Raw genomic sequence first — 20,283 nt, forward strand, 5'->3', positions numbered from 1 at the left:
TCACAGCAAACTAAGAACTAAAGTAAAGTCAACCTAGAAGTCAGGTGAGCCCACAACTGCCTCCTCCTTCCCAGCATCTTGTGTGAAGTGAAGACCACCACCAAGGACTCAGAAAACATCTGAAAGCTTTGAAAGCAGCCTTTGTCTTCAGCCAAACAAATGGGCTCAGAGAAACCAACTTTATGTGATGAGTAAACTGGTTTGCATCGCATTGTGGTGAAGCATTTTCCTTTCCAAATGTAATAATCTTAAGATTTTTTCCCCCATCTGAATATTAGTCACATAACATTCTTCCCCTTCAAGGCTAAAAATTAATAAATATTTAAAAGACAGAGTTGGTCCTGGCAAAATAAGACTTGTTACAAGGAAGCTAATTCCTGTTTAAATTTGCTGAAATTTAAGTTAGATTTTCCCATCTGCAACTTCTCAGTTGCTTCTTACCTCACTCCTGTGCCTGTTACAGGCACTGAAACAGCCACAGCTTTTCCACTCTGGAGCCTGCACAAAGAAAGCCAGGAGGCTGCTACATCAGGAAACTACACAAAAAAAATACTGATATGAACATCTGCAAGCTTCAGAGGGGAAGAAAGATTCCAGATTTTATCCAAATTAACATGAAAGGACAACGGAACAGGACTTTTCTTTGACCACATTTCCCATGGGATTACCAGCTGAAGTAAAACTTTGCTTGTTTTGACATGCCATTACAGGCTCAAAGGGGATAAGAACTCCAGGGAATCTGCTGACTTTTTATGGGTACAAACAGCCCTTCAGGTTTTATTCTTGGATAAAAACTATGACAAAAATTGCACAGTAAACTATGTTTGAGTCACCTAAAGGATAGCACTACAATATCTTCAGTTTGTCCATGTACCCCACTGCAGTAGAAAAGATTCAATGTCTGTACACAGAAAAGGCACCTGGCAGAGATTGAGAGCACAAGGAAATTTGGAGCTCCAAACTGTTCACAGCCTCTTGCCATTTTACACACAAACCACTGCCCAAAAGGGGCAACTCCAAACTGACTGTGCCCCAAGATCCATGTGCATCACTATAGGCTAAAGATCCCATTAATAACAAATTAAAGGCTAATTTTACAGCAAGGTCTTGCTGTCCAAATACATCAGTGCAGCTGGAAAGCTGGGATCTCCAGGGTGTTCAGTCTTCCTACAAGGTCAGCTGTTGGGAACTAATCAAACAGCTGCTGTGCTACCAAAACCTTTGCTTGAAGAGTTTAATTAAACTTTTAAGTACAGATGAAGCCCTGTCACGTGAGATACTGAACCTTCACAAATGCTGCCCACTGTGGGTGTGAGGACAGTGCTGGCTGGCCATGGAGCACATCTCCCTCGAGCACCCACTGTGCAGATACATGGCTGGGTGCTCCAGCACAGGCTGCTGCACCAAGGAAATCAGTTTTCCCATGATGTAACACCCTCCACGCATAGTGCAAAATAAACCCTTCTCCAGATCAGCGAGGCCTTAAGTCCCCATCCCATTTACTCCAACGTGAGTTTCCTTACACAGTTTTAGACTTCTGCCTCAGGAGACTCATGCAAAACCTTCAGACAAGAGCTGTGCATCCACCCTGGGAGGTGGAATCTAGACCCTCGGCAAAGCTGAACACAAACACAAGACCTGGTTATATTCCTAAGGGTTAAGAATGGAACTTCCATTAACATTCTCCAATACAGCTGCCAATCTCATCATGTTTAGATTAGTTTGATCGATTCAGCACCTCCAAACTACGAAAAAAAGGCAGTTTGTACAATGAGTGTCTCTGAAAAACGAGCTCATTCATGTGGAAGGTGTCCTCCATGCATGGTTTGTCAGAGATTTCTGTTCTGGAAGAAGGCAGACGGTGGTTGCGTCACTCGGCGTTCCAAACTCGGTACAGAACCGACCACGGCCAGCTTTCAGTAGTGTTTTAGTCCAAATGGTTCAGTAGCTAACATCAACGTGATTCCTCCGGCCTAGAGCTCCTGTTTGGGCTGGCTAGTGTACAGCATTCCTGAGCCAAGGAATTCGCACGGGTCCGACGCCGCAGGCAAGGGCCATAAAGAAAGGATGAAAACTTGGCTGGAACCATCCAGCAGAATTTCAGCAGAGCAGGGGCTGCTCTCCTTCACTGCAGCATGATATCCTTGAGGTTCTCCTGCAGGATGGTGTCCTTGACGGCGTGGAACACGAAGCGGATGTTCTCCGTGTCGATGGCCGTGGTGAAGTGGTGGAAGAGGGGCTTGCTGCGGTTCCGCCGCTTCCTGTCGAAGCACTGCACCAGGTAACGCTGCACGTCCTCCAGACGGTGAGGGTCGCCCTTGAAGTCCGAGAAATACTTCTTAATGCTGACAGTCTTTACCTTCTCCACGAGAAGATCCATCTTGTTGAGGAATAGGATGATGGAAACGTTGAAGAAAAGCTTGTTATTGACTATTGTCTCAAAGATGTTCATGGACTCCACGAGTCTGTTTGTGCGCCTGTCTTCCATCAGGACCTGGTCGTATTCGCTGGAGGAGACCATGAACAAAATTGAAGTTATTCCATCAAAGCACTGGAACCACTTTTGACGCTGAGATCTCTGTCCCCCTACATCCACCATCTTGAAAGGAATTTTTTTAATGATGAAATCGTGCTCTACTATCCCCTTTGTGGCTTTTCTGGCCAGCAAAATATCTTGTTTGCTGGGGAAATAGTTCTGCAAAAGAAAGGATGGAATTGTCAAAAAAAGTCCTTCAAAAATTCTGACTAATGTCTGAATACAGAAGGGATGGGTAAAATCACCAGGAGCTGCTTTTAAATTTAAAAATTATCACATGAAGAATGAATACTCAACTTTAAACACTGGCCTGTTGACTTATTTAGCTCAACACTTTGGTAAACAGCTACAGAAGAGTCTGAGACATAAGAACAAAAATCAAGCACTAATTCACTCCTCACACTTTCATCCTCTTAGTTTAAGATTGAAGTGTATTTTTTAATAATGAAATTTTTAGCTACAGTGTCACTTGCCCCTTAGGTAATGTTCAATAAAACAGATCAAATCATCACTGAAAGATTTTTATTTTTTAAATCTAGCTTTTCCACAGTTCCTCACTCTTACAAGGACCATCTTGAAAGATTCAGTGGAAATTCTTGTTCCATGTTCACACTCTGTGACCAGCAAGCACAGCAACAGATTCTACCACAAGCTGTGGCCCAATCTACTACAACTGTGAAGAAATTCATTCTTCAGAACCTTATCACTGTTATTATTTAGGAAAATCATCTTCCTTTTTTCTCCTCCAAGTCTTCTGACAGATGTTTTCATTACAGATTTTGAATCCTACAAGTGCTAGGAATGGTTTTTATTTTGCTAAGGTTTCATTCTGCTACCTTAAGTAGCATCAGCTGTCAGATCATCAGGAAATGCAAATGACATCCAGAGACTGCACAGAAGGGCTGATAAAATATGTGCACAAATACAATTTCCATTTGTTGTCTGTCAAAAAAGATTAAACAAATGCTAAGCTTCAGTTTCAGAAAACTGGAGTTTACTACTTCTAGAGAAAGAACATTGAAATTATTGAATGTTGATTCAATAAACCAACAAAAAACCCAACCAAACCCCACTAATGACAGCACACTCAGGCTTTCCTTGTCTCCTGGAGCTCTCTGGTGCAGAAGGAGGAGGTTTCTTACCAGCTGACCGATCCGATCCAGGTTATCCAGGAAATATTTCACTGATTCACCCTGTGGAAAAGGAAAGACATGGGAACTGAGCTTGTTTCTGGGACAGCAAATCCAACAGAACCAAGGACTTCTTCCCAACATGCACTGAGGTCTAACAGAGTAACATCACCAGGTATGGAAAAATCCAAGTTGAGAAGAGATTTGAACAAGTGCTCAGATCTATCCAGTAAATCTCTACAATAAAAGAGAAGTGTTATTAAAGTCAGTTCTTTGACTTAAAAGAATTTGGCTTTTTTCCCCTTGTAAGATAATGCAGTTAACTGACACTGAGTGGGTGTGAAAAATGAAACACATTTATAAGAAATCAGTGTATTTTGTTTAAAATTCATAACAGTGAACAAAAGCATATCCTAGACTGGCTGGAATATCTTTAGAAAAGTGAAAGATTTAAGTCCTCCACAATTTATGATGATTTAAGCTAGACTTACTTGTCACAAACAAACAAAAAAAGGAACATTTTCAAGGACTTGCTCTTCTATAGATAGCTTCCCTTGTGGACTCAAGACTTAATAATAGATTTACTCATCTTGAACAAAGTCCTTTAGCAGTTACATTGAGAAGAAAATAGGAATGTTTACAGGGGAAATTCATTCTTGTGTGGAAATTTACTCTTGTGTAAGAGGATTTGGTCTTTTTTGAAAGAACTTGCCTGTGTGTCCCACTCAAATCAAGGGTCCCTTTTGCATTAAGTGGGGACAAGAAGCCCTGCACAGATGCAAACTACTCTGGAGTGAAACACCCTTCATGAAGAAGAAATTCAGTAAATCTTTATTGTTCAGGATGTGTCTTGTACTTGTAGCCATGACATGAGAATGATAAAGTGGAAAATCCTGCTGCCTTTGAGTGATTTTAGGCAGGAAAACCCATTCTTTATCACAGAGCAGGGCAAATGACAATAGGTACCCTCACCAAGTCACTAATTCAGAATGGAACTTCCTCCACATACTACCCTGGACTCCAGCTGCAATATAAATTCTCAAACCACACATCCTCCTAGGCCTGAGACAGCAGAGCAGAATTATTGCCCCCAGTACAACTCTAAAGAGATGAACACAACAGCTCATTGTGAGGAATCACTCTGGAGATCAGAGGATGCAGTGTTGGACAAGTACATGCTCCCAGCATAAGGCACACACAAAAGGAGCTGAAGCTTATTATTTCCTAACATTTAAAACTGGAAGTGTCTTTTCATAAAGGAGAGAGAACACAAGGATTTGCAAAAGACTACCATGTATCAACAGAAGATTTACAATGGGATTGCTAGCATAAAAAAATACACTTCTTTTTTTGGGGGGGTGGGGTGGGGGAGAGGGGAAGTTTCCAAAGAACAATTGCTCTAAGAGCTTCCTTACAATCATGAATTTTCATAAGGTGAAAGTAATTTCCTGTATTTTTTGGCACTCTGTGGATCAGAAGAGATATCACAGACTGCATGAATAAGAGAAAAGGGCTTCCTGTACAGCATTAGTCATGTCCAGGAGAAGGGAGAGCCCAGAAAGAAAAGAACACTGAAGCTACAAAAAACCCCTTCTCTCTATCTGTTGTGCTCCATCCCACACAGTGCCTTCAGATGTGCAAAAACACTGCAAAGGGGCCATCTCTGATAGAGGATTTTCCAGTTTTCTGCCCAGTTTCTTGAAGAGTCTCTGCCTGTCTGGCAGGAACAGCCCTTTGCCTGTGAAATGCAGGACACACAGGCAGCATCATCTGATTTACAGCTTCTGCATCCCCTAATTCCCACCCCACACATCCATCACTGACATTCTGCACATTGATAGGGAGGTAAGAAAATGAACTGATTAAAGGGAAAAAATACATGCTCATTTCTGCATTGATTTAGGGAAAACCAACTTCTCTAGATTCTTACCCACTCTTATTAATGTTGCAATTAAGCCACATAATTTGTTCAGGGAAATTTTAAGCAGCAATGGCAAAGCTGTGGGAGAGCTGGGTAACCAAGTCAGGTGGCTGGAACAGGTGTGAGCACCATATGCATGGTCTGACAGATCTGAAGGAATCTGAATATTCTCTTCTGCCACAGAATCCAAAGGCATTCAGGACTTAAGTCAAAATATCTGTTTCCAGCCAAAACAACAAATCCTCAACAAGCTCCAGAGGGTTTGAAGTTTAAAAACTCTCAAAACATGAAAGCACACAAACTTGAAGGAGGAAAAACACCTACTAAAAACCTTCCAGAGTAATAACCCCAAACCCAGTGCACACACTCAAAGCCTCCTGCTTTAAAACTTCCCTGATTAATGATTCCTGTATTGGGTTCTATGGAAGTGTGGACTCAGTTCCTGCTCCTAAGGCTTCTGGAATAACCTTGTTCTACATTTTAGTGAGATTTCCAGCAAACTGGGATGTTCTGGGAAGCACATTCAGTTCCTCCAGCCAGCAGCACACACATGCACTGGACATTAACTGACTGGATGAGTAACACATATAACTTTTTAAATGAGGAAAATATGGAAACTCCAGGTTTCACAACTGCTTGCTCTTGCTGTTTTTAATTAGAACTATTATGTTAACTGAAAATTCCTTTCTATATGCATTTTTCCTAGTCATTCAGAGAAAGTAGACAGCAATATTAATTATATCTAGAAGTCAAATTTATTGAGTTTTTTATCAAGCTGCACTTCAATGGATTTTTGAATTCCATAAAAAATTATTTATGCAAAGCTGTCTAAATGCTTTGGGTATTACACATGCATACAAACAATTGCTTATGTATATAAATGGATTTACATAAAAATATACACACAGTTTCTAAACTAAAGTAGATTTACCATTCAAAGCAAATAATTACAAAATAAAGTATCAGCTGCCCCTTTAGTGTTGAATTATTTTTTTTCTCTTCAAGACACTGGCCATAAAGAAGCTGGCTTGTTTTTTTCAGTGCAAGTATTTACTGTTTCTCCAATACCCATCTGGACATTCAGCTCCATTCAAAGCTGCCTTAGCACTTCAAGTGCTCTCCTCCTCCAGATCTTAAGCAGTTATTTCAGGTCCATGACCATGACTTCCTATAAAAGTGTCAGCAAATATTTGCAATTGATTCATCAGATACTAAAAATATCTTGATGCAGATTGATGACTTCAATTTCAGTATTTTAATGGTTCTATTGGAAAAAAAAAGGTTGTTTTAACATCACAATCTATTTTAAGCTATGCTTGCAAAAGTAGAAATGAAAGCTGAAGTTATTTATAATATATGTATATTTATACCCTCTATGTGTATTTATACTACGTGTAGCTACCTAAATATAATCAAATTGTGGTGTGTTCACTTAAAAAAACAAACAAAAAAGATCCAGATCAGATCTTTTACAGACTGATGGTGCAAGAAAAACTGTGGCAGCTCCAAAAACTTCCTCAGATCAATGACATCCATAGAAGGTTGTTGAGCTTCTGCCTTGCAGATTTAAAAAGGCTCACAACTTACACTGTCCTAATAGTACACTATTTCCTTTAAAAATATTCTAATATTCATAAATAAAGCTCTTAAAATATGAAAGACTATTTAATTTCAACCAGAACAATACTGAGATAGGAAGCCCTGTTGTGTCACAGTCCCAGCAGAGCCTGCCAGTGAAGCAGTTACACACTGACATTTCTTAATGATTTTATTTTTATCTAGTGCTCTATTAGTACATTTCACATTGGGAAGTTACAAACCAGTTTGCTATTTGTATGGATTTTCATCCTCCTTGATAACAAATCAAGATGTTTCAGTGGTGTCTCCTGCACCCACACTGTGTTTTACAGGGCAGCTGTGGGGGAAGGGAACAGTGACCCTGAGTTATGAATTTGATGTAGCTCAGATGGTTCTTTTTGAGCACCCCAGAGCACAGCAGTGACCATTCCTTGCTCCCCTCACAGGAGTGACCACAAAGCTGGGCTGACTCATTCTGCCACTGCTGATCTCTCCTCCCTCTGCAATCCAGACCCTCTGAGTAACATTTTTGCCAATTGGGACCAAGAGAAGGAATAAGAGATGCTGTTCCCATTGTTCAGGAGGATGAGTCACTGCACATCTGGGAACTGGGAATCAAGAAACACAAACAGAAGGCCTTAAATGAGCCCACAATGCAGTATCACTAGTGGATTATTATTTTTTTAATTGTTATTCTTTTAAACTGGCCTATCTGCAGCATAAAGTTTGGTGAAACCAGAGAAAATAGTACAATTTGTTTAAAAACTGACTGGTGGAGGAGAAAGGGAGGAAAGTTGAAATGTAAACATATACTCCTGCTTCCTGAAATAGTCCTCTTAAAACTCTTTTTATATGCTAGATTATTTTGACCACAGCATTCCCAAGGGGCTAAAGTCATGAAATAAAGAAATTTTTTATCTACATACTTTGTACTATGTGAATGCCATCTTAGCATGAGTTCCAAATAAGTCACCATGAAAATAATTGATTGAATTCAACATCCCTGTCCCTTCAGGCTATGTTCAGAGCACATAGGAAATCTCAATACAGAAATATTATAACTAAGCTGGCATCATTTCCTCTGCCATTGATAGCCTCACTTTGGGCAGAGTTCCCAAGCAGTATTTATTGCACAAAAATAAATGCACAGCAGTAATATGCAGATTACTTTAAAATACCCCCAGAAACTCAGTAGACATGTTCTGGAAGGCTAGAATTTATCAACCTGTCACTGTAACCCTCAGTTATTCAGAGTGAGCCTTGGTCAGACCATAAAGAACAGTGAAACATCCCATTGTCCAGTTCCCTAAACTACTGGCTCATTTCAAACTTTTAGTTCCTCTAAATTCTGCTCTGAACTAAAAGACTTGAAAGGGGACCCTCTGTTCCAAATTGGCTTTTTTCCTTTCCTTGTCCCAAGGCCTTTTGGACATAATATTAATTTAGCCCTTCCTGATCATTCTGTCTCTGGCTGCTAAATTTAGAGTGCACAATTTAAGGTAGACCTGTCAGTCTTAGCTGGTTTCAGATGATGGATTAAACCACAGAGGAAGGAAATGTTGTACTTCAAGGAAGCATCTAATACACATCTAACAGAAACACAAAATACAGATCTAACAGAATTCCCACATTACAGCAAAAAACCCAGAGAAACAGACATTGCAAATAATTGCCACAAACTGCAGCAGAATCTGCTGGTGTTGGTCACTCACCCTCTGCTCAGGAGCTGTGAAACATTCAGCAGCAGGGCTGAGAAACACAGAAGAAATCCAGGAGAATCCAAAAATACTCCCAGCTCTGAGATCTTGGATTCATAAATAGGATGGACTTAAAGCATTGACATAATTTCATCCAAAGCTGGCTTTTATTTAAGGAACCATTCCATGAGGGTTGCTGGAGATATGTACAAACAAAAAGCAAACCTGGAAGCAACATCTTTATTTGCAAACCCTGAGATCTCCTCTTTTCCAAGTTTCCTGGCATGTCAATCACCTCTTGACTGCTAGGGGTCTGAATGTCACCACTTCAGATGTTTATAAAAGCAAGAGCACCAGGGGAAGAACAAGGTTACAAAATAACCAGGAGACCAGTATTTGAAAATGTCTGGGAGTTAGATCAGCCAAGTTTTTGGGTACTGAAATTAGAACCAAAACCTCACCATCAAAAAGTGATACAGAAAATACTTTCTTTAGTGAGAGGGACTGGACACAAGCAGCAGGCTGACACCCTGCCACCACAACACAAACCCTTTGGAAGTGAACAGGCTCAGGCTCTGCACCCTGCTTCTGTCCAAGGGCTCAAATTCTCCTGAGGGACAACTACAAACAAACAACTCCCCCTCCCCAAGCCTGCAGGCTCCTTCAAGAGATTACTTCTAACTCTGCACTTCTATTCAGCCTCACAGCTAACAGGGCATGGATTTACTGCAGCCAGAAATGTGTTCTCCCCTCTCTGACAGCTGATGAATTCAGTATTATTTTCCAAGGAGGTGAGCAAGTCTGTGCTTGTTAAGAATTCCCCCAGAGGATGCTGAAGTAACCTAAATTGCCCTGAAATGCTGATGCCCATTGGACACTGCAATTCTGTTCTACAGATATTCTACATCCTGTCTGGGCATAGAAATTTATTGACACAAGACAAACATTAATTTTTCATTCAATCATCAGCTCCAATGCAGAGACCAACCACTTCTCCTTATTTAAGCTGTACTGAATTCCAGCTATCAAATCTCTCCAGTGTTATTTAACTTCCTCCTTAACAAGAGACTGAGCTCCTGGCTCCCATCCAGCAACTCCAGTGCTTATCCAAGTTGCTGCTATCTGGACCCTACAAACATACCAACTATAAAAAAAGAGTACCATATGGTTCCATACTTCTAAAAATTACCTCTCCTTTCTCTTGCCTACTCACACACAGTAGGTATCAGATGTTAAGGTCAGAAAATATTTTAAATATTCATTATTTATCAGCTCACTCTAAACAGGCAGTGGAAAAATTTGCACACGCCAGGGTGGGTTTATATTAACTCATCCTATATGACCTAACTGTGCTTTGCAGCATATGGAAAATAATAGGTGATAAATATTTATTTAATTCTCCAGAAAAACTTTATGCTAATCAGACCTTCCACATTAGTACTAAGATTTGTGGAATCCTGTGACTGAAATTCCAGCCTTGCAGCTAAGAAACACTCATGCAGGAGCAGGGATCTTGTGCTGAAGGGCAACTCTTAACATGTGTTATCTTTTTCCAGCAATCAAAGGCAGCAATCCTTTCTCCCAAGTGCTGCAAGAGGAAACTAAAGTTACATTTTTTTCCTGAAATTCTAGGTATTTCTACATCAACAGGATGTAGATGAGATAAATTACTTTTGGACTAGGTTAACAATTCTGTCCATTTGTCTCAAATATGCACACCAGCAGCAATGCCTCCAGGAAGAAAGGAATTTTCTGTTAATAGACTAAGGCAGGCTCCATCCTACACTAAAAGCTTCAAGAAACATTAACAAAAGATCTCTGTAATTTTGATTTTACTCATACTTACTGTTTTAATCACTGCTGTTTCTGCTTCACAGATTTGCAGTGGCTGGAAAAAAACCAGGTGCAAACAGCAGAGAAAACAGCACTGGCCACAAACAAAATACAAAATGTAACACAAACATGCTAAATGTTAGCTTAAAAAAAAATAAACCTAGAAAAATCCTTAAGCAGACAGACCTGTACATCAGCCACAGTGATTCAGCATGTCCTACCCTTCACTGAGGAGCTGATAGCAAGAATGGAGGAGTGGATGCAAGGGGACACAGACCAAGTTCACATGGAAGAATCACAGTCATGTTTAAACAACAAAAATAGTCCAGTGACTGCATCCAACATCAGCAGTGAGCTGGCTCAGTCCTGGCACGAGTGGATGCCAGACCTATCCCTAAGCATCCCATGGAAGGATTCCTTCCTGTTTCCCTGCCAACTGGCCAAGGGAATTCATTGTCTGCAAGTGCTGCCAGAGCCCTTTCATCTCCCACTCTGGAGGTTCTGCCTGGAGCTGAGTGAGTGCACCAGGCTCAGCCTCTCACTCCAGGCACAGCCCAAAGGCAACTGGAACACCACAGCCACAGTCAGAGCAAAGTCCTGAGCTGAAGGAGGGATGGATCCAAGATTCTGGCCCATCACCAGCAAATTATCCCATTTATTCACAGTGGGCAGCTGCCACAGAGAAATGGGTATTTTCAACTGACATGGCAGAATTTAGAAGTAACTGGATTTTTTGCATCCCCTGGAATGATGCACAATTCCCTTGTTCAGTGACCCCAGGCCCATGCTTTGTTCCCAGCAGGTCAGAATGCAAACCTGAAACCTGCTTTGTTTACAGGAGACATCTGCAGAACTAAAACAGACAGTGACCAAATTAAAAAAAAAAAAGTACCTTCTGAATTAATCTAGTCAGCAGTACTGACTATCTGATCAAGACTAAATCACAAGTTTACCAGTGAGTTTCCCTTTCAAATCTTATCAGATCAAGGGATGGGAAATAAATATCTTAGATCTTGTGGGCTGAAAAAGCAGCTAACACCAGCCATGAGAGAATGTTGAGCTTGGACTTTTCCATGGCAGGTGGCCAGCTGGAAAGCTCAGCAACTTGGATGCACTTACAAGAGGCATAACCTTGAGTATCTTGCAGAACGATGCTTCCTGCTCCACTTACACACCAAAGATTTGCTGCAGTGTGCTAATGCTCCACTTTCTGGGGAAATATCAGCTCAGACATGTCATACTGAAATTTGTCTGTTGTTAAATGGTGACTGTAAGGATTGCAAGGAGTTATTTATCTTGCATATTTTTTTTAAATTTTGTTTTAAGTAAGATTTTCTCATTTTGTCAGTACGTATACAGATGAGGTTTTTGCAATGGTCTTGCAAAACTCAGAAAGCTGCTCAGTATCTAAATGTAAGGTTTTAGGCAACAGAGGTAAAATGCAACCTAAGTCTTAGCTGCACTCAGGTGTGCTACTTAACAGTTTGATTCCTATAAAACAAGTGTGTAGAGAATAGAGTGCAGAAAGAAATGAAATTCCATCTTGCTTACATTACTCTGAAGTTGTGCCCCATGCCCATTACCTCAGTGCTTGGCAGGCTCAGCCACAGAGAACACAAGGTTTGCAAGTCTGAGGGATTTCTCAAGGCAGCTTCACATCTGATTCTCAAACAGCATTGCCCCAGAAAAAAAAATGTCCTTTTTTAATAAAAATTTGGTATTTTTAAATTCACCCAAGCACTGACTGCCCTCTCCAAAACCTCATTTCTCCTGCTCCAGTGCCACTGACAGCTCTGTGTGTCAGCTCCAGCAGATGAATGAACCCCCAAGGACCTTTGGTGACCTGAAATAAACTTCAGTTTCCATTCACAATCAAGTCAAGTTTTCTCTGTGACTGTATTTATAGGCATTACCTTGCAATGTTTTTATCTATTCACAATCAAAACATATCAGCTATTCTAAATATTCTCTCCCTTTCCCTCATGCCTGTTTTAGCATGAGGAGGAAGAATTCTCCAAATCTTCACTTAAACCTTCCCCCTATTGATACTTCAATATGACGATTTCATGCAACCTAAACCACCTCTAATTTAATTTCAGAATTTGTTCTCTTTCAGGTCTGAAAACAAATCTAAAGATGGAATCTGTGATTAGAAATAGGCAACAGCTTCTATCCTTAAGGCCTCAGCTACACATAGAAATTAATCAAGCCACAGTGGAAAATGAAGTGAGTTTAACAAACTTTTTCAAGCTGTTGAGCAGACTATCCTATAAAAAAATCCTAATTAAAGCCTCAGTCACATCCTAGTGAACTGGAGAGAGGGCAGCAGTCCAGCCACGTGGATGGCCAGCTGAACTCCCTGCAACCAGGAATGCATGTGCTGGGCTGGAAGAAGGAAGGCAGAAAAAGAGGATATAGTAGGTGGCTCTTTTGTCTCCTGCCCACATCTAACACCATTACTGATTCACTACTGTACTCTGACCAGACTGAAACCACACAGATCAAAGTCTTGAGCTCAGAGGTGGAATTAAATGGGAAAGAGTTCCATCAATACACCAGGGCTTTTTCAGTCTGAGATTCTACTGAGTTTTCCAAAGCAGAATTAAGCGAGTATCAAGGGAAGCAAGTCAAATTAAGAGCTTTGGGGGCAGGGTGGAGAGCAGACCTTCTAAGGACAAACAGCAACAGTTTGTTCAGGAGGAAAGCCAAGTGAAGCACAAGTCTGCCACAGTCTGACTGCAGGAATCTGTGTTGTATACAGAGGAGACATTTGAAAGGTGTCAATAAATTACTTCTCAGAGCAACATGTTTTCCACTCTCTCAAACAGAAAATCTTGCATGATGTTTCCAAGAAGGTTTTCCTGCCCTCCCCCAAATCCTAAGTCAATAATAGGGCCAAACAGGTTTATTCCTCAGTTGCTTTAGGTGTAGCTGCAAACTGCTGAGAAGGTGGGGACCATGCTGCCTTCTGCCTTTGTGACAGAGGCTTTTCCAGCAGTGCAGCTGAGAAAGGAGAAGTGAAACACTGAGCTAACCTTACCCTTCTCCTTTGGGAAGGGCACTCAACAGCTCTGCTCTCCCACTAGTGTCTGCTTATCAACTGGTTGGTTTGTGGCACTTTGGAGCACTGAGATATTTCCTGGAACAGCATCACATTCAGATGCATCTTTAGTCATCTGATCTATGGAACCCTCCCTGCTGCACAGCTACCACTGCACATGAGCCCAGAAGTCAGAAGTCAAACATTTGTTTCCTCCCTTCCTCTGCCCACCTCCTCCTCCACACTCAATACCCGTGAAACAGAGTCTGGATTTGAACAGTCTATGAACCCTTCAGATACTCCAGTAACTCAGAATACAAACACTGCAAAAACTACTCTTTGAGGCACAGGGCTACAGGCATCTTATTTTAGCATCAGAAAAGGAGTCACTGCTTGGGAGAAGGAGCAGATAGGTAACTCCCTGGCAAACACTAGGTTAAGGCAATTTGTGCCCACCTGTGATGCCCATGGCTTGTTCCTTCCCCAGCTGTGCTGTCACCCCCAGGCTGCATCTGCCCCTTCTCTAAGAGCAGCTCCCAAAAGATTCACCCAAGATAAGCAAGAGCACAATGCAAAGCAGAACTCCCCAAACCACCACTTCCTATTGCTCACCAGGATTACTCTGACCAGAGCTACAACCCAAAAGAAGCTGAAGCCAAGAGTGGTTTGCATTCAGTGAAACTCTCCATGTTTCAAGGCAAACCAAGCTTATCTGGGAGTCAGCAGGAGCAGGGGGAGAAACAGAAGAAAAGTAGGTTAAAGATATTACAATAGTTTTGAGAAGTCATTGTAAAAATGTCAGAATTTGGATGGGTAGCAAGGGTACAACACCACCACCTGAGCAGGTTAATGCTGCCTAACCATCCTACCTGCATTGTCTTTTTCAGCTTTCTGTCAGGTCTCACCTTTCAAAGAACATTATACATTCACTGCCATTGTGACAAATAAAGAACAACTTCAAGTATCTGCTAAGTATAAAAATGCAGAACATATGCCAGTAAGACTTTCTTGCAAAAACAGACCTAGTTTTTAATGTTTTGCTTATTTGTTCATCTGTTTGCGTTACTTGTTCTTGATCCTACATAACTTACAATAAACTAGGATATTCAGGAAAGCCTGAAAGCATTCATTACCCATTATCCTATTAAATTCAGTGGCCCCTTTGAAAAATCCAAGCCTTAACCTCTTACTGTTTTTTTCTCAAGGGAACCTTTTAGAACATTTTTAAAGGCACTGAAAACACTCTTGCTCACTGTCCCAGTTCTAGGTGAAAAGTGCAAGGTTTGGTACCAATAAAAAGCTGAATGGGTACCCAAAGAAAGCTGAATCACTACAAAGAATATATAAATGAGGTACAAAAGGCTGACTTGTAAAACTGTAACTTTCTGAAATGCACTGTCAGCACTGCTGCTCTGAGCAGACAGAGCCATGTCAGGGAGACAGGCTTAACAAAACCAGTCACCTCTTCTTGGGCAGTGCCTGTTTTTCCCCTCCAGTTTCCTAAAACCAACCACAGGGTCAGAAAACTGCTAATACAGCACACAGCAAGTAGCAGGAGCTCTCTCTTTTCCTTCACACAGCTAAGCCAGTCCTAGCTGGATATTCAAGTAGTGCACATAGCTTTCATACACCAAAAACTTTGAACTCTACATATCATGGGAACACAAATATAAAAGTCTCATTTTCAATTGTATCCTTGAGACTGAAACCAGTCTGACAAGTGGAGCCCTCATACCAGAAACAATATTCTTTGTTTTTAGACAGATAAACATTAACATGTATGTCTCTGCATAACGAAGTATTTTTATAGCAACTCAAAAGTTGTGCTTGTGCTACCATGGCTTTAACTTACAGAGATGCTCATTACTGAATATGTGAGTTCTCTCCTGCTTCCACTAAATTTCAGAAGGAACTCTTCATTAGACTCCCTTTGTCATTCAAAAGGTGCACCTTTAAATGAGCACCTCTCAGATTTCTGGAATACATTTTCATTACTGGGATTCTCTAAGGTGATACTAGTTGCCAATTTTAAAGTCTCCTGAACGATAGAGGTCCATTAGAAACTTCCTGAGTATGAAATTAAACAGCACAATCAAAGCTAAAGGCTGCTCACTGGGCTGGATTTGTCTCTGCCCAGACCTTTCCTGCACACTAGAAAGGGATAAAGAGATTACTCCAGTGGTTTGTAGCTGCAGTTGGGTACTGGCTCAGACAGCCTGAACTGAAAGTTTCCTTCCTTGTTTCTCACAGCATGTGCCAGCATTTCTTGATGGGAATGCAAAGATTAATTACAGCTGTACTTGCTCTGAACAAATCCTCATATTCAATACAGTCCTGCAAGATTTAGAGTAGCACTAATTAGGGCTTAGAACAACAATTCTGCTAAGACAAACATACAGAGTATTTTTTCTAATTATTTTATGCATAATAAAACTAAAGCTTCTTTCCAGAACCAAGGTGGCATTTATTCTCAAGAGCTGAGAGCCAAAAGGACCTTTCCAGCCTGAGAACATTAGATTTAGTGTTTCAGTGCTGTTTTTGAAGATAAGACAGCAAACAATAACCACTTCCATATGCACACAGAGATGTAAGGGTGAGTAAAAAACGTTTTGGGACACCCTGGCAATTCTCTAAGGGGCTCAGTCACTAAGAGGTAAAGACAAAAAATGTCTGTAGTAAGTAAAATACACATAAGGAAAGAGAAATCTTTCAACCAGAAAAATGGCAATCATTAGTCAAGAGGCAAATGCTTGCAATGAATTTTCACCATGGGAGCTGTAAATATGAAGTTGTTTCTCTCATTTATCTTAGGCAAAAACACAGTCAAGATGTATTGGCTTCCAAAGGCCAGTAGCAAAAAGCTCCTACAGGAAGCCTTACATAGTACCAGACTTTTTAATCTGCCTTTGAGAATTAAAGGTAGGTCCACACCAAGTCTGAATTTCAGCCTTTTGGTACCCACAGAGAGCAGAGCATTAACGAAGTGCATTAATTGCATATTTTACACACTTTGGATTTTTCTCAAAGTTTTTGATCTTTAAATAATGTAAAAAATTTAAAAAGTGTGAGTGCTGGGAATTCACTATATAGAATAGCAGGACAGCCAGTAGCACAGTTCTTTTTATTCAGATCCATCTCAGCTCCCATATGGTAGGCATATCAATTTCTTGTTATCCACTTATTTATTATGTATGATCTGCTCATTACTTTCCAACTTATCCTCCCAATTCCATGCAGGCTACATTTCACCCAGCTGTTGCACTTTGTCATAACCTAAGGTCAGGAGAAATTCATGGCAAGAATCCTATTTTTCCACAGAGCATTTAGCACTCAATGCTTGGTTGAGGCTTCAGGTAGGTACAGTCCCAAACTGATGTTCTCCAAGACTTTTCCACTTGCACTGTCTTAGAACATAATTCATGACCTTACTGGTTCTTCTCATTTCTCTCCAATAGCAAAAAGTATTTAAGAATGGCTAGTAACTGTTTTACCCACCACAGCTTTCTAAGGTTGGTTCTGCCTCAGAGAACAGCTCATCACTGAAAAAAGATTTGGCAAGAGCAGGTTTTGCTAGAATTCAAAATGATTTGCAGTGATTTCCTATATGGTTGTGACTCCAGCCTACTTTAAATGCAAGTTCTTCTCACCTCTTGTTCAAAGGCAATTAAAGCAAAAACTGAGAGCACCAAGTGCAGCATTCCTTGCTGTGGGTGACAGGCAACATCTCCAACTCTGCCTCCTGCTCCAGCTCAGTCCTCAGGCTGAACCCCTGTCAAGACAAACCAGCACAGCCAAACCCCACACTGCTCCAGGAGCTCTCTGGTGGCAGCAGGCCCATTAACATATCTCCTTGAAACATTTATTTTTAGAATATTGCAAATATAAGACTGAGGACTGAACTTCTGCAGATGCAAATTGACAAACTCTACAGCCTTAGCCAGTACCCACAGAATTTTGTGTGAAGGTTTCCAGCTTCATTTTGCTTTGCTATCTTTTAATCTTTAATACAACCTAAACTACAGCTCACTAACTTTCACCTCCTTTAATAAAATGCCACTTCTGTTTGAGGGTTCTTACTTGAGAGCTTGCTGTGAAAAAAATTTTCCTATTTGGTCATAGAGACAGGATTAGAAGCCAGGGACTCCAGCTGCTAATCCTTCCTGCTGCAGAGCAGCCACCACACTCTGCAGTGTTACACTTAAACAAGCAATTAACTTCTGCTGTACAAAGATGAGTCAGACTTCATAACCTGACCATAAACTTTGGAGGTCTTGGGATTGGAAACAAAACTAGAACTAAGAATTTGAATCTGGATCTCTGGCACTTAATTGCCATGACACTGGCCCAAAACTTTGCTCAGATATTTAACTAAGAAACATCTTCATAAGTCTCCCTTCCATAAGAGCCCAGAGCAAGCCTGTGATCTTTTGTCAAAGTCTGCAAGTCAGTTATCTTTTGGGTTAATAACACATCTTGTGTTCAAAATTCTAACACAAAAAAACTAATTGACTATTATTGTGTTATATACATAAACTACAGCACTATCATTCCTTACATGTACTAGCTATGATTCAGACAAGCCAATTTACCATCCACAGTTTCACAATTAGCTTCAAAAAGAAATAATATAATATTGTTAGATACAGATGTACTTGACTTTCAGCATAAATAGTGTGCAAATACAAAAAATTAAGGCTCAGCAACAGCAACTATGAGTTTCTGCTTTGTAGCTCTACTGTCAATCCCTCGTTTTGTAAAAAATTTTGTGGGTTAGAGTGGTATGTCCCATCCAGATCTAGAAAAGAAAACAAAAAACCACGTAACTTCCCAGAAATAATTTAGTTTCACAGGAGTTCTGCAAGCTAGGAAATACCCATGCAGAGCTCAAAAGTAATTTGGCAGTTGCTGCCTAGTCCCAATTACATGCATTAAATGGTAACAAGATTTCCCAGGCTGGCACTTTGAACAGTGTGGTTATTGCCTTTGTACATCTCACCAGCATTGGTCAAGCCTCAATGGATTTCACTGGTGAAATATGAGAGTTTCACAGCTCTGGGAAAAAAAAATAAAAAAAATCACCCTTGCAGAATAGGCAACATTCAGAGTCTCTTGTGTAAGCTCATATTCAAACAGTAGTTTGCAAAGAGAAGAGATCATTTTTGTGTTACAGCCAATTGTATAAGCTGGGCTTGATTTGACACTCTGTATTTCCTCAAGTGTAAAGTGTTTTACAGCAATGCCAGGCACAAGTAGCCCTGCATTTCAGGGCTCTGCCATTTCTGCTGAAAGAGCAAATTGCCTAGAAATATGCTTTTAGGGCTAGCTCTACTCTGTCATTGCATCTTAAAGAGAAATAAACAGCTGGAAACTTTGGACTTCAGGATTCAGGAAATCTCAAAGTGCACTGAAGAATTCTAACAAAAACCAGTCGATTGCTGTAAATTCCATTGAATATGTCATTTCAAAAGTCACCTACTTCTCACATTAAGTCAGTTTTCTGCTGCCCCATCTCTCAATTCACTTGGCTTCAGCCAAATGCTGCCATGGAATCTCCTAGTGCCTCAGGAGCTGATGTACAGCCCAACTCCTAATTACATCACTGCAGTACTGAGCATTTCTGTACAAAAATAAAGACATTTAAGCCACAGTTTGTCAGCTCTGCACCAAGAATCAGTATGAATAACTGGTGCTTCCCCTGCACACTGGCCAGAACACACATCTGACTGCCTGTGAGGCTTTGAAGCCATCAGCTCCTTGCATGGGGAGAATGCAGAAACAAAGCTCTCCTACCCCAAGGAGCAGGTTGTTCCCTCTGCAGTGTTCCAGCACACTGCCTGTCCTGGCAAGCAGAATTTCACCAACACCAGGGTCTGCTTAAAGGAAAAACAACAAACCCCATAGTTAATTATCAGGGGACTGACCCATGTCCTATTGCAAGTAACCCCCAATTCCCCCTCACCTCTTGCCCAGAGAATGGTGAATGAATATAAAAATTAGGGTCTTTAAAACATTTTCCAGAGTCTTCCCACATCCAGGGCTTCAGAGGCTCTCAGTATTTGAAGTATTAATGGAAGTGTTCCATACAATTCCCTGTGCACACATCTAAAAATAGCTATGGACACAGTACTAAGGTTTTTGTCTATATTTGCAAGAGTCTTACTTCCCTCTCAGGAACCACAACTTCCCATTAATGCTGACATTTATTTTTTCTTTTACAAAAAGAGCTATTAAAACACCAGAAAGTCTTTTAACAGTGTAGGGAACATCAGTAGTAATATTAATACATCAGTAACAACAATTTCAATTGATATTCTGGTGAAGGATCATGAACATATTCTTTATATCAACAATGTCAATTTTGCTCTAAGAACTGATAAAGCCATATGATGGCCTTGGCAAATCTGCTCATAACTATCCATCTGTTTTGCCTGTGACAAAAATGTTAATTTTTTCCCTTTGACAAGCCCTATTTGTCCCATCTTTACCCACAATGATATCAAGCACGCCAAGCTGCAAGAAATCAAAAGAGTATCTAACCTTATGTCAGA

At 40.6% G+C, this 20,283-nt stretch overlaps 1 protein-coding gene across 2 annotated transcripts in view; it reads right to left on the bottom strand.

The window, feature by feature from the left end:
• Positions 1 to 743: 743 nt before the first annotated feature.
• Positions 744 to 20,283, bottom strand: part of GNA12 (G protein subunit alpha 12) — a 35,239-nt gene continuing 15,699 nt past the window's right edge. For both annotated transcript variants that reach the window (XM_079320417.1, XM_079320416.1), the window contains 2 exons: positions 3,679 to 3,729; positions 744 to 2,695 (listed from right to left, as the gene is read on the bottom strand). In XM_079320417.1, the coding sequence (XP_079176543.1) occupies positions 2,126 to 2,695; positions 3,679 to 3,729 (621 nt within the window). In that variant the 3' untranslated portion in view covers positions 744 to 2,125. The remainder of the gene's footprint in view (positions 2,696 to 3,678; positions 3,730 to 20,283) is intronic.

The sequence above is a fragment of the Erithacus rubecula genome (genome assembly GCF_903797595.1).
Source record: "Erithacus rubecula genome assembly, chromosome: 17".
NCBI classification, from domain to species: domain Eukaryota; kingdom Metazoa; phylum Chordata; class Aves; order Passeriformes; family Muscicapidae; genus Erithacus; species Erithacus rubecula.